General features: G+C 44.3%; 1 protein-coding gene across 1 annotated transcript in view; it reads right to left on the minus strand.

The window, feature by feature from the left end:
- DOCK1 (dedicator of cytokinesis 1) overlaps positions 1-15,730 on the minus strand; it is a 414,563-nt gene that overhangs the window by 297,803 nt on the left and 101,030 nt on the right. Inside the window, exons 14-15 of the mRNA XM_081823034.1 lie at positions 6,224-6,351; positions 4,137-4,232 (exon numbers count right to left, since the gene is read on the minus strand). Coding sequence (XP_081679160.1) covers positions 4,137-4,232; positions 6,224-6,351 — 224 coding nt within the window. The remainder of the gene's footprint in view (positions 1-4,136; positions 4,233-6,223; positions 6,352-15,730) is intronic.

Here is a 15,730-nt window from a genome sequence, read left to right on the forward strand (position 1 = left end):
GGGAGCCTGCTTCTCCCTCTGCCTCTGCCTCTCTCTCTCTGTCTCTCATGAATAAACAAATAAAATCTTTAAAAAAAATAAAACTAAGCATGTCACTCAATTATCCTACAGTATCAGACCCCAATGGAATAAAGATAAAATGGCATCTCAATTCTGCAGCAAGGTGACCCCAAGGCTTCTGGGTCAGGGCCTCTTTCAGGCATCTACAAGATCTACGATTCTGTACTTGCCAGATGCAATTTTATTTGTTAAAAAAGTACGATACTTAGGATTATGGCACATTTTTATCCTATGCATGAGATGAATTCCAATAGCTCATTTCACACAGAATGCTGAAAGGTATAAAATGAACTATAACAAACAATACACAATCAACTGTACAGTGTTTAGGAAACACCACAGACACAGATAAAAGAAAAGGCTCAGGGCACCTGGGTGGCTCAGTTGGTTAAGTGTCTGCCTTCGGCTCAGGTCATGATCCCAGGGTCTTGGGATCGAGTCCCACACTGGGCTCCCTGCTCAGCAGGGAGTCTGCTTAACCCTCTGCCCCTCCCCCTCCCCCTACACTCTCTCTCCAATACTTTTTTTTTAAAAAGGCTCACACTGTATGTCACAGATTCTCCAGTGACATGGGAAGTCCCTCATTTCTCAGTTCCATACATAAATAGATGGGAAAACTGTCAGCCCACGACAGCATTCCCAACTAATAACATTCCAATGGAAACAAGGCCACATTCCAGGTATTATTGTTGACAGTATCGTGGAATAAATCATTACACGAAGCATAATTATTCAACACTTCTTTAATCACTTTAATTTTTAAATCCATTTCCAGTGATTACTTAGAAACCTTAAGCTGATTTACAGTTACACCATTGACATTCCACTTATGCAAAAACGAGTAGCAAACACACAGGGACTGAAATCTCTGTGATACACTGGAATATTACAGTGTACCCACGACAGGTCTGGAAACCATTCTCTGCTCTTCCTCTACTCTAAAAGGTCCACTGACTGAGTTTTTTGTCCACCCTGTCAAGGATATTTTTCTCCCCAGATCTTCCTCTAATCTAAATTCACAGATGACATTAAGAAGCTAATGCATCCGAGCAAATCAAAAAAGCAAGGTCAAGTACACAGAGCAGGACAGCATTTCCGTCTTCCCACTCTGTGGACATCACAAGGGCTCATGGTTCCTTGATGACTTAAAGAGTCTTCCAAAGAACTCATTTTAAAAGGTAATCGTCCTTCATGAAAATATCCTGATGCTGTTGTTGCTCATTGAGTAATTACAGCTTATTCAGAATCTATTTTGTCTTTTGAGATTCTTTCCATGACGGCCTCGTTGGTTTCACAAAAGGAATCTCCAGACTCTTTTTATAGATATTAAAGATGCTGGAATTGGGAAGAGTCAGCTTAGGGCCTAAATCCCCTTCCTGCTTCTAAAGACTCCTGTAGGAGAAAGACAGGATGGTGGGGAATGGGCCTGGACGTGAGTGGTTTGCTCTGCACCCCTGTTCCCAGACAAGGCCTTGAACCCTTGCTGACTGCTCAATAGGAACAGATCCCCAGCTGGCTAAGACTGAGTGAGGGTTCTCACTGTCATCCCCCATTCTTAGAACATGCATGGGCTCTTCCTCAGGAACTCCTGAGGGGTCCTTCAAGCCCTTCAGGAAAGGGGCAACCGACCCTCCCTTCTACCTCCAGGGGATTCTAGCGTGTGGCCCATGGAAATGACTGAAAGGGGCTAAAAGGAAAGGTGCTTGCTTACTTCGCTGGTCAGCTGTCTCCCTACCGAGGATGAAGACCTAGGAGCAATTCACAGTCCCCTTCGATACCTCCTGGACACCACGGAGATGAGCAAAACCAGTATCAGTCTTACAGAAAAGACTAGGGAAACCAGCTCTGGCACCAAACCAGGGTGCCAAATCACAGTTTCCATGCCATCTGTGAGATCTAGAACTATTTCTTATGTCTCTGTAGGACATTTTCTGCAGTCACATAAGCACGGTAAAGTTGAGAATCAAATGAGAATCTTCCCACTCGTTACACAGTGGCCGGCACAGAAATTAAGTGTCAGTAACGTGCTGCTATCATGATCACCATTATGGGCATCATGCCCGAGATGAGAACTTTCCCAAAGGCATCCGGAACCACATGGTCTGAGAGAAGACATCACACTCCACCTGCTCTGTTCAACCTTCGCTAGATCCATTGATTGAAAGCACCTTACAATCTCTCCACATTCCAAGCACCATCCAAACTTCTATGAGCTCCTTCTTGTCCTCCTCATCCCAGCTTAACTGCTTGCCAGCAGGGGATGGCCCAAGTGAACACCCTGCTAGGGTCAGGCCCCTAACCCTAGAACTATCTCTTCAGTTCACTGGCCCCGACCCTGGCCACCACCCCCATCTGCCCATCACTCACTCCCTGTAACCCCACAGTACCATCATGTCACTCCCACCTCTGTAATCCAGCCCATTCCAACAGTTCAACCAGTTGAACTTGGTTTAACTTCAAGCCACACATCACCCATCCCACCTCAGGGCCCCTCAGAGGTCCACAACATGAGAGTGTTCCAAGGACACCCACGGCACAGCCCCAGGAAGGCAGGAGCACCAGCCCACAGGGGTGATCCTGGAGTCACCTCAATCTTAATCCATGGGGCCCCGTCTCCACCCACCTATACAAAGGTGTTAAGATTAGAGAAAAGAGGGGCGCCTGGGTGGCTCAGTTGGTTAAGCGACTGCCTTCGGCTCAGATCATGATCCTGGAGTCCCGGGATCGAGTCCCACATCGGGCTCCCTGCTCGTCAGGGAGTCTGCTTCTCCCTCAGACCCTCCCCCCTCTCCTGCTCTCTCTCTCTCAAATAAATAAATAAATAAAATCTTTAAAAAAAAAAAAAAAAAGATTAGAGAAAAGAACAGGATAAGGTAGACAAATCTACTACTGCAGAATAATGGAAAAGTCCACTGCAAATAAAGCCAACATACAGGGAAATGTTTTATTTCCTAATTTATACATGTGATTGTCCAAACCTAAATGAGACATACCTTAAAAAGGGAAATCTGAACGTAACACATGTTGAAACTCTGAAGCATAAAGTAGGCTGTTTTACTGGATGGAAACATACTAAGACAGCAATTGTCCCACTTCTCTGCTACCCAACTGTGACTTCACCCAAAACCGCATCCTTTACTCATGCCAGCCACAGAAACCAAACAGATCCAATGCTACCTATGTTCTTGGCTTGCTGCCTGGACAGTCATGTATGTCACCTTACTTGTCCCCTCCCAGGATAAGCAGAAAGAACTATGGTCACACAAGGAAGACCAATGTATCTAGTCTGGTTGCCAATGAAAACTCTTTAACTGGATGTTTTGTTCCTGGATTTGAAAAATTATTTTTTTTGAAATGCCATCAACCAAACTTAGTGAAATGATAACGTGTTCTAGAAATGAGGGGAAATAAAAGGGACCTATGTGTGCATCTTTTGCCTAAGAAACCAAACTTAAGAATAATGATTGGGAAGGAGAATGCTAAAATCTGGCGGGGGGCTGGGGGGGGGATCCCATAATACAAAACTTGAAAAACTGTCTAAATTATTATTAAAACTTTCTTGAGAAAAAAAATCACAGATGCAATTGCATACCTCAGTCATCTGTAGAAGAGAAACATCTACAATATATCAGAGTAGACAATAAAATAGCTGGGTTGGAGCACCTCAATTACTCTTTAAGATCCTTCATAAAATTTTATTAATGGCATCTTAAATGTAAATATGTAGCAAGAAACCACCAGGAGAATAAAGACTTAGAAGAAAATACATATCCTTTGCTAGAAGTAAATGACAAGTAAACTAGAATCAAATGTTTCTGTCTCCAAAATGTTGTTTTGCTGACCCTTCAACTTGGACACTTGCTTCTAGAATCATAGAAAAATCAGCCTGTTCTATAAACCGGACTGTATATAAATGCATGTCAGTGGCTTGTTACAATGCAGTGAAAGTAGCTTACCGTCAAAAGGCAGCTGGAAAAGGACCAGGTGGATTTTCGGGCCTGAGAGTAAGTGACATGCCTGAGAAGGATGGTCTTGGCCACCATCACACACCCAAGCACACGTCACTGAGCACTTACAATGAGTTCGGAATCCCGTCCCATGGAAATGACGGTTCGGTTGACTGTCCGGAGAAGTTTCTCCATGATTATCTGGACATGCCTCTGAGTTGGCCCCTGAAGGAAGACACACCAGTGAAAACCAACACCTAAGACAATCATTAGCATGCAAGCCTTGGCGGTTGTCTCTGAATCCATTTACCCTGTAAAAAGTAAATCAATTATAACCCTTAACGAGACGAAGAATGGCCCTTGTCAAAGGCAAAAGCCTTCACAAAGAAAACACAAGGCATCTTATTAATTATAGTCCATTAATGGTAATTTGTTATATAATCATAGTAATTTAATTTAAGCAAACCTTAAAAATAAAACAAATCTGTTTAAACAATATAATGTTTATAATCCGTGATTAGCCCACCAATTAGTTTTCTAGAGACACTTGTCCATCTGTAAATGGGAAGCAGGCAGAGAGCAAACCACAGATTATTCCGCACCAACAATCACGTAGAATACAATGTATTTATTTTAGCACACTACCTAAAATTATCATAGTGTGCCACAGACTTTTTTCCATCAGTAGAAATTTGCTCTGTTATTTTGTGTGTGATGGGATTCTTGATTCTTCATCATGCACTTGTAAGTTGTTTAGATATGTCCCCTAGGTGCTCACATACAAGGCTCGGGCAGGCACCACCTCCACGACGAGGCTGGGCCATACAAGCTTCTTCACTCCCAACCTTCTCCCCTTTAAGAAAGGGGAAGGCCCTGGAATGGGGCCGCTGGAGGCTGGCTGTTGGATCAAGGCTTCTAAAACCTTTCAAAGGCAACTCCCCCAGAAGTTATAGACACCCTTGCTATGAAGTGATTTCATCTGATCTCTTTCTTCAATGGCACTAATGAGGCTCTGAGAGCATGAGCCCATGCAGGAAGGAAGTGGGCAGGACAGGTAAGTGCATGTGTTGACTGGGAAGGTGTCCAGAGGTCATGTGGGGGAGAGCACAGATTAAGCCCTGCTGACCTTAAAAACTTGGCCCATCTGTCTCCTGCTGGAGGCACAGATGGATGGACAAGGACCTATATGCCTTTCCAGACACACCCCGAGAATCAGGAGGATGTGTGCACGGGTACACAAATGTGTATTGGGCGGGGGAGGGTAGTGTTGGGGATGGGAAGCCATAGGGTCAGATTTTCCATATGCACTTGCACCAACTTCTGATTAAGAAAAAAGATCAGTGGACGAGGCATACAATTTACAAATACAAAAGGAAATACCATTTAAAAAGAGAAAAAAAGCTAAAAAAGCACAGAAGGAAATTACTTGTGGGGAGAGGAAGGTGGGAAAGGAGGCAGAGAGCCATTCTTCTCAAAACTCTCAGAAGCACCAACAACTTAAAAACAAAAACAAAAAAAAACCCAAAAACTCTGTGCATACATTACTTTAAAATAAGAATTGACAAAAAGAATATAGATAATTAGCCTCCATTTGTTTATTTCTACTTTTTAATATCAAAGCCATTTTCTGACCTTAAGGATCAAAATCTGTCTTGGAGAGGCATTCACCTGATTCAGTCAGGGGAAAAACTTAAAGATTTTTAACTTAGAAGAATACACATTTTAATATTAGTATCTCACTTTATACAGAAATAAGAACCATTGAAGGGTACCACTCAACAGAGAGAGAGAGGCTAACCCTTAAAATTAAGGTCATTTCTTTTTAAACGAGTCCTTTGTGCCTTTGTTAACTTTAAACAAAGTTAAAAATTAAACAAGTTAAAAATTAACTTTAGGGCGCCTGGGTGGCTCAGTCGTTAAGCGTCTGCCTTCGGCTCAGGTCATGATCCCAGGGTCCTGGGATCGAGTCCCACATCGGGCTCCCTGTTCGGCGGGAGGCCTGCTTCTCCCTTTCCCACTCCCCCTGCTTGTGTTCCTGCTCTCGCTATCTCTCTCTCTGTCAAATAAATAAATAAAAATCTTAAAAAAAAAAAAAATTAACTTTAAACGAGTTAAATGTGCCTTTGTGCAGTGAGGCAGGGGCTCGTGGGGATTATAGGGGGACCCCTGCTGCCGGGTGCGCGAAGACAGCCTGAGTAAGCACAGCCATTACTCACCACGTCCTTCCTGTACAGAACCTCCAGGATGTTGCTGAGCAGGTGGCAACAGGCCTCCAGGTCTTCCTGTCTCTCCAGATGGTACTTGAGCTGATCCGTCATCATGGGAAGCAGGATCTCTCTGCAGTCTGCAGGGGACATGGGGCTGCCAGTCAGCAGGAGACCCACCAAGATACAACTCTATTTGCTAGAAGCTTGTTTTCCTAGCATGTTACATTGTTTTCAAGCATGTTATATTTACTTTCTTCCAAATGTGAAACTGACATCTGGAGGGGGTCAGATGGCCGGATATGAGGAAATCACTTATCCTCCTCTGTAAATACTTTACACACAAGCAGGCATGCACACATCTATGTGTGTGTCTGTCTCCTTGTAAATATACAGTAACAATCCACAAACATATATAAACACATTGACATATACATCCCCTAGTGTGCAGATAGATATAAACACAAACACACCAGCTGGGGCTTTGACTAGTTTCCTGTGCTGAACTATCAATTCACTGACTTACAACTTTTAAAGAAATATTAGTTACAACAAAAATTATTTGAATTACAGCTACTCTTATTTTTTCCCAGGAGGACCAAAGCATGGTTTCGTTCTGCTCCCATATGCCTCATAAATAAAGGTTTCTGAGCTCAGCCGAGTCATAACCCACTAAATTCCCCACTTGATCTTTGCTCACTCTGGGACAACTTTCCGGTAGGCTCACACCTGCAGAGACAGTTTGCAGAAAGCTCAGGACTCAGATTCTGGAAAGAGGTTATCGGAGTTGCAGGTCTCCTCCCTTCCTAGCAGGGACATCTTGAGCAGCTCACGTTAGCTCTGAGTCTCAGATTCCTCATCTCTGACATGGACACACGGCACTAGCTACTCACAGGTTTGGGGTACAATACTCCTACATGGTTAAGTTCGAAGGCCTGGGCCTCATTAGATGCTCAGGACAAGGTACTTGTTCTTATGACATAACACAGATACAGGAGAGGAGCGACAGCCTCTCTCTGGCCTACCAGACCCCTGCGCTAATGCACGGGCATGTGAAGGGGGGGAGCCATGGGGAACGAGCCCTGAGCCTGGAGATTAGAGTCAGGGAGGCCTCCTCCAGGGGGGCAGTGCCTTCATGTGCTGGCAAGAGGAACAGTAATTTCTCACATGGGGCAGGAAACCAAAGAATGGGAAACCTGTACACAAAGTCAGGCAGGAAGGCGCATAGGGCACATTTAGGAGGCACATGAACAGACACTTCCCCAAAGAAGACATACAAATGGCTACAGACACATGAAAAGATGTTCATCATCATTAGCCATCAGGGAAATTCAAATCAAAACCACATTGAGATACCACCTTACACCAGTCAGAATGGCAAAAATTGACAAGGCAAGAAACAACAAATGTTGGAGAGGCTGTGGGGAAAGGAGAACCCTCTTACACTGTTGGTGGGAATGCAAGTTCATACAGCCACTTTGAAAAACAGTGTGGAGGTTCCTCAAAAATTTAAAAATAGAGCTACCCTATGACCCAGCAATTGCACTACTGGATATTTACCCCAAAGACACAGATGTAGGGAAAAAAAGGGCCATATGCACCCCAATGTTCATAGCAGCAATGTCCGCAATAGCCAAACTGTGGAAAGAGCCGAGATGCCCTTCAACAGACGAATGGATAAAGAAGATGTGGCCCATATATACGATGGAATATTACTCAGCCATCAGAAGGATGAATACCCAACTTTTACATCAACATGGATGGGACTGGAGGAGATTATGCTAAGTGAAATAGGTCAAGCAGAGAAAGTCAATTATCATATGGTTTCACTTATTTGTGGAACATAAGGAATAACATGGAGGACATTAGGAGAAGGAAGGGAGAAATGAAGGGGGGTTAAATTGGAGGGAGAGATGAACCATGTATTCTGAGAAACAAACTGAGGGTTTTAGAGGAGAGGGGGGTCGGGGGATGGGTTAGTCCGATGACGGGCATTAAGGAGGGTACATACTGCAGGGAGCACTGGGTGATATACGCAAACAATGAATCATGGAACACTACATCAAAAACTAATGATGTACGGTATGGTAACTAACATAACATAATAAAATAAAAATTAAAAAAAAAAAAGAGGCACATGCACAGAAGAGGGGGTGGGGGAGAAGAGGGGGGACATAAGGACCAAAGAACGTCCAGGTTTTCATTTGTCTTTTAGATAGGATCAGAGAAAAGGATGTTCAGAAAATTAAAGAACAATAAGGCAACAAACACAAAGGAGAGTAAAGACAAAATGTAATTATTAATTGTCTCTTCCAGTTGGGAAATCCCATTTAACTCCAGTATCTTCTTACCACCCTCGCTCTGCTTGTGACACCAGCCCAGCCACCACTGTTCCCTTTAAAGTGTGGAGCACGAGAGAGAAGACAGCAGAGCTCTGGAACATGAGACAGCCTTAGCTTGTTTTTAGGATTGTACATTTTAGGGCTTACGTTAATGACACATAAAAACATGTTTTGCGCTGTTTCCTGAATTTTTTTAAAAAAAAAAAAATGGAGCAGGCAACATTGAAATGGTTCTTGCAAGTATGCTGAGACCCACTTAGAAGACTTCCCCAAGGACCACACGGTAATAGATGCCCAAGAGTGCAGGCGGGAGCCACAAGGACGAAGAAATAGCACAAACCCTTCTGTTCCACCTACTTCCAGGGAACTGCATGTAGGAAGCTCATGCTAAGGCTTTTTCAAATCCCATTTTGATTGATCCCCTGAAAAGGACTAACAGCAGCTCCGTTTTTCCAGAAAGAGTTTGGTCCAGTGATTATATGATTTCACTTGTTGACAATGAGTCATCAGTACTTAATGCGTGAGGTGCTGACATGCTATGCATCTTCAAGACAGAGGCCAGGCCCACCCTCCCGGCTGTAATGTTGGGAATCACCGGAGGCCAGGGAGCAAGACACATAGCACGTGGAGAGATGCTATCCTGTGGGGACCATGAAGGACCCTCCATGTTTGTGTTCACGGATGTCAGGGGCCCTCACGTGATTCCCTTACCTTCTCAGCCAACAGCCCCGTAAACGCACAAGGGAAGTGCTCCAAAGAGTCAAGGCCTGCGGTCCGGGTAGGAACATGCAGAGCTGTCAGAGAGCAGCCCGAGACCAAACCAGTCCAAGGGAAATGCCCCAAGAAAATTACCCATGTCAGCAAAGGCAGCCTGGAAATGATTCAGTTCCAAATGCTGACCCACTGGACACATGAATCCCAGAAGCACCCCAAGCCTAGTGTCTTTCCTACAGAATCTCAACACTCACAAATGACATCTGCCCCCAGTAGGTCTTGACATGCTGACCTGAACCACAAGGCCACATCCAGTGTAAAGACTACATACCAACCTCCTCGAACCCAATAGGCTGGGAAGGTCTTCTGGCAAACCTGTCCGGGTCCAACTCTACTTGCGTCCATCCCCACGGCCCCTGGCGGGACATCTCCAGGATGATGGTCTTCATTCCCTTCTGTCTAAAACATACCACCCAGCTTGACCACCCTCACCAGGGGGCCAAGACGTTGGTCGCCCCGTCCACTGGTTCATCCCTACCACGGCCACCATCTTGGAGGGAAGTCAGATTTCCAAGACATCTCAGAGGGAGAAGTTGGAGCCACAAAGCCCTGGACCCCACAACATGATAAAGGAAAACAAATGACTGTCAGCTGGACAAAACAAGCATAGGAGGAACCCAACAGAAGTAGAAGGCCAGTCCAGGGTGGGAGGAGGAGTGTGTCCGTGAACAGTCTCAGAAAATCAGAGGAACACAGTTCTGGACTCAGAGATGGCAGAAATGTCCCTCCAGGCACCGGGACCCAGGTGCCATAGCCGAAATCCATCTCTTACCACCCCATTTATCTGTCATGCTGGACAAGCAGTTGCTGACTGCCCCGTTCTCAGAGGTAATTGAGTGTGTGAGTGTCATTTGTCAGAATTACTCCAGGGTGAGAAAGTCACGGCTGCCCTGTTCATCTTCAGCAGGACACGCTGTCAGCCACCTTCCGCTACCCGGGGGGATCGCCCACCTTCTCCCCAAGCCAGGGGTCTGCGTGTTAGCTGCACCTGTTTGTTATCCAGCTTCTCTTGATGAGAAATGACAACACTTTTCGGAAACTTCACTGCCATTCTGTCACAGAGAAAGACATTTCATTCTCTTAGCCACCCGAGAACATAAAAATCATCCTCCTAATGGACCCATAACCACAAGCTGGATGTTTCTAGTAGCCACAGGAGAATATAGCTCATCTTTCCTTCATCACTCTCCCCACCCGAAGCTGGTCACAGTAAAGTGGGGAAGGGGAGCAGCACCGTTCACTGGAAGGAGGAGAGGAGCCCATGCTGCCAGAAGGATGGTCCAAGGACAGACCGGGGTACAGGATGGCCCCAGACACCCGGTGCATGGACCACCGCAAATGACCACTGGTTCTACAATCCTTGCAGGGATCCAATCTCCATGAGAGAAGAGGGCTTGTTCTCACCCAAGGGGAGTAGCGCCCACACGTACACTAAGACCTGATTGTGTGTGTGTGTGTGTGCGCGCGCTCCTCTTAGCAGGAAGCTGTCACACGTGTCCCTTGTTCTTGGTCTGTAAACCACCTCGCTTGCCTCCTGTTTGGTGAGAAGGAGGGACCTGTGGTCAGAGCCGCCCTGCCCTGTCCTTGGAAGACATCAGAGGGAAGAGGCATCATAACAAGATCTCTCCCATTTCTGGTGACCCAGTTTCACGGGACGGCCTCCGAGCCAGCCCAGACGGGAGTGTGCATGTACACGTGTGCATGTGCGGACACATGTGGGAGAGCTGGTGTGGGTCATCTGCCGTTCCAGGTGCACCGGATCGAGTGACAGGTGTGTGGCAAGAAGCCGGTGTGCCTGCCAGTGCTGTCTCAGCTCCTCAGCTGCCCCCGCCAGGGCCCAAGGGATACAGGGTCCCCAACCTCATCTCTCAAAGGGTGTCTCTTACTCCACATTTCAGTGATTTCCAGCTTCTTCAAGAAGTGGTGGGCACAAGTTCCAAGTGACATGCAAGTCTCTCAAATTTTACCAACGGGTCAAAACAAAAACCGTAGAGCACAGAGCAAAGTACCCCACACACACTCACACACACAGCACATACACACCACACACTCCTACCACAAACACACATACACACCACGGACACACTCATTACACACACCACACTCATAGCACAGACATATACACACCACACATAAGCCTCACTCACACCACACCCATACACACCACACTCACAGCACTCACTACACACACACCACACATACACACTATATGCACACTGAGCAAACACCCATTCATGCCTGCAATGAAGAATTTTAAAGCATCAGATGCAGTCTCTGACAGCTGAGAAAGAAGAATCTCCTTTCATATTCTGAATGTCCCAACTCGGTGTCCTGAATACCCTTCCCCATGAACAGAGTGCCATTTCTCTACCATGATTGATGCCAATAGTCCAATTAGGTTCAAGGCAGATGCCCTGGGAAACTGACAAACCCCCCCCCCAAAATAAACAAACAAACCTTTACATTTTAACAGGAAACATATTTTAACCAACTACCCACACATAACCATTTGGAAAACAGCTACAATAAATATTTGACTGGAAGCCTCGGAACCTGGGTCACCCTTCAATTTTGGGAAAGGCTTTACTCTGATTAAGGTTCAGCTTACCCACACACATTAGGAAATTATAAAATCCACCCTGCTTACTCTTTGCTTTGGATCTTGGGCAAGTTACCTCTACTCTCTAAGCCTTAATTTTTTTATATGCAAAATGGGGCTGTGTTTATCTCTGAGGTTTGCTGTGAGAATCACATGATATAATGTGTGCATTTGGCAAATAGGAGCGTTCAATAAATGGGAGCTGCCAATAACAATAACAGAAAAAATATCATTATACAAAGTCAGCCTTTTCAACAAAAAGTACACAAAGACAAATGCCTCAGAGCTGCACTATCTAATAGGGTAGCCAGTGCGCACTTGAAATACAGCTGGTGCCACAGAGGAATAGAACTCAAATTTAGTTAATTTTTAAGTAATTAAAACGTAAATGTAAAAAAATGATACTTGCTTATTGGCAACATTAGCATGGAAGACTGGAACAACTTGAGTATGGGAATTTACTTTTCAGGGGAAAATTTTATGAAATGTTCAAAACACAGATTAAGTATCTGTGATGAAAATTTAGCATCCAAATTGAGATGCGCTATTGGTGTCAAAAACACACTGGATTTCAGAGACTCAGTTTGGAAATAAACGAATGGAAACCAGGTCATTAGTAGTATTTAGATTGAAGTCATGTTGAGATGGTATTTTAGATAAATCATTAAAATTAATTTCAGCAATTACATTGTACTTTTTTTTTAATGCAGCCTCTAGAAAATTATAAATTGCATTTGTGTCTCACACTGTATTTTGTTGGACAGCCTGGTCTCAGAGTATGCTAGGAAGCAGATGTTAAAGACCTCCTGTGTGATTTCTCATTTTAATGAACTGGTGTGCAACACTGAAAGGAGAATGAAGGCCACCGCAGATCTCTCCTATCAGATCTCTTTTCACATGGATGTGACCACAGGGACTTGGGAGCGCCGGATAGTTGGAGTCGAAGCAGAGACAGAACTCACAGGGAAGCAGAACTAGCTAGCACAGTTCTGATTCTCCCTGCCGGACGAGGGAAATGCAGGCAGCCCAGTGGACAATGACTCCACACAAATCAGCTGTGGGGATCGGAGGTCCCAGCCACCCTCCACAACCCCCTCTCCCAGTGTGATCCACTATGATTACAGACAGCAATAATTCGACATCTGTTCATCCTCAGCTGTGCGGGCTGAAGCCATGATGATTAATGCTCTGGTAATGGGCACAAAGTAAAAAATATTAATCTTTGGGGCGCCTGGGTGGCTCAGTCGTTAAGCGGCTGCCTTCGGCTCAGGTCATGATCCCAGGGTCCTGGGATCGAGCCCCGCATCGGGCTCCCTGCTCGCTGGAGGCCTGCTTCTCCGTCTCCCACTCACCCACTTATGTTCCTTCTCTCACTGTGTCTCTCTCTGTCAAATAAATAAATAAAATCTTTAAAAAAAAAAAATATTAATCTTTATAAAAGGTATCAACAGGCATCATCAGCTTATAAATGTCCAAGTAGAATATCCGTCTATAACCCCATTATGGCTCTACATTAAAGCAAGATGCAAATACGAGAACAAATTTGTCCATTTAAAACATTCGTATTATGAACACTGAGTAATGTGCTGCTTAATTTTTAGTTTGGTCACATTAAACAGATGATCCATAAAGTGCATTTAATAACCTTGAGCCTGTTACACAGAACTGAGATCCAGATTAACACTTTTAATGAGAATTAAACAGTAGGAGCTATATAAATGGGGGATGCTTGTTACTCATTTGTTATAGACACTCATCTTATTTTTCAACTATCTAAGAACTCTGTACCCACATGATTCAATTTGTTCAAATGATTTTCTCCCTCAAGTCTTCAAACAACAGAAAAATGGGAGTCAGCAATGGAAGGGATCACAGGAGCCATCTGCTTATGTCCAGACTGACAGCTGGGGGTACCAGGAGCCACAGAGAAAGGACATGCAGGGATTGCGCCATGAAGCAGCCGAGCCAGAATTAGGTGCCTGATCCCAAAGCCAGAGCTCCTTAGAATAAATGATACATGCATGTACCCACATGTAGTTCAGGAATCTTTACATGTCAAATGCAGATTACATTTTTCCAAGTATTATTTTAATGTAACATGTCATAATCATTGGTAGTACCAGGAGAATCAATTCAAATTGAGCAACCCTACGTATGTCATTTTTCCTTTTTTGATTTCCTTTTTCATTTCCTTTTCCATTTTTCCTCCTTGTCTGTGAAATTAAGTAAATCCAACTGCCCTGCACCATATTTCTATTCCTATCATCTGGTAACACCTTCATAAATATTTTGGTCAAAAGCTCCTCAGTGCCACTTGGCTGAGTGCTGAAATTATCAGAAATAAGATAATCTGCATGTCAGCTTTGAGGTACCCAATGTCATGGAATTTTAATTGACAGGATGACATTAAAAGAATCCGTGGGGTGCCTGGGTGGCACAGTCGGTTGAGCGTCTGACTCTTGGTTTCTGCTCAGGTCATGATCTCAGGGTCATGAGATCGAGCCCCATGGCAGGCTCCACGCTCATGGAGTCTGCTTGAGATTCTCTACCACTCCCTCTGCCCCTCCTGCTCATGTTGTCTCTCTCTCTTTCTCTGTCTCACTCAAGTAAATAAAATCTTTAAAAAAAAAAAAGAATCTTGGAAATTGGAAGGAGAACGTGGTAGCACATAGATTGTATAGCAATGGGAAAAGAAGCTGATCAAAGATATCTTCTGGATGAAGCCACTGGACCTAGTGTGTCATCTTTTTGGAGGAAGGAACGGGACAGCAGATTATTTTGTATCCCTCGGTTTTGAGAAGTTTAATAATAGGAGTTAAACATTCATTTGTATTGTAGTAATAAATAATTTTTCAGAAGAAAGAAATGAACGAACAACCAGCGGAGAAAAATCACAGATGAGTCCCATTTAAAGTAGATGAAAAAATTAGAGTCAAGCAAAATCCTGGGGAAGATTATGTGGAAGTGCCAGTCAGGCCAGGAATCTAGTCAGTAGGTAGATGGAAGTGCATTAAGGAGGTGGCTTGGTAAGTTCAGAAGGAATTCTACAGGTCTGCCAGTCCTTAGGCAGAATCTTACCATGTAGAGGATGAGAAAACAAAGAGACAATATACAGAGCTGGGGTGTGGTGTGCATTATTTTAACCAGGAGAGTGAAGGTAGCCAAGAACATAGGTCTTGGTCAATGTACTCCAGCACACACACAGTGTTCTGTTACTACGCACATTTGTTCAGATCACTTTCTGCCATCTGTCACTCTATATATTCCTAAAAACTCTCTAGATCATTCTAGCCTTCCTTACATAAAAATGTACAGGACCATACTGAAATCTGAGGACTGCTGCTTCAAGGACCACTATCCTCTGTCAAACTTGTATCTTATTCACTTTATGGAAAAGACGAGAGTTGCTTAGCATCATAGCCACATTTGTTGCACCTAAGTGGAGCTTCTGAACTTTGTACTGATTAAAATTTTCATAAATGTTTTCTCATGGTGGTAGATTCTTTGTAAATAAATTGGATTCCAAGACTGAGTTGACCAGCTAAGATTAAAAAAAAAAAAAAAAAACCCACAAACAGCAACAACAACAAAAAGCCCACAAACTCCTGTTTGCCCTGACAATGAAATGTATATGTTAAAAACAGCGTCAAAACCCTATAGTCCAATCCACTCCATCTTGAGGGATGGTCTGTGCACTCAGGGATGGGTTTACGCAACAGAAAAAGAATGGGGTCTTCAAGGAGAACCTGGGAGATGACAGACTGACCTGGGGCTCCCCCCAACTGTCCCAAGCAAGTTACTGTA

The sequence above is a fragment of the Leptonychotes weddellii genome, chromosome 6, assembly GCF_054177405.1.
Source record: "Leptonychotes weddellii isolate Sample4059 chromosome 6, ASM5417740v2, whole genome shotgun sequence".
NCBI classification, from domain to species: Eukaryota; Metazoa; Chordata; class Mammalia; order Carnivora; family Phocidae; genus Leptonychotes; species Leptonychotes weddellii.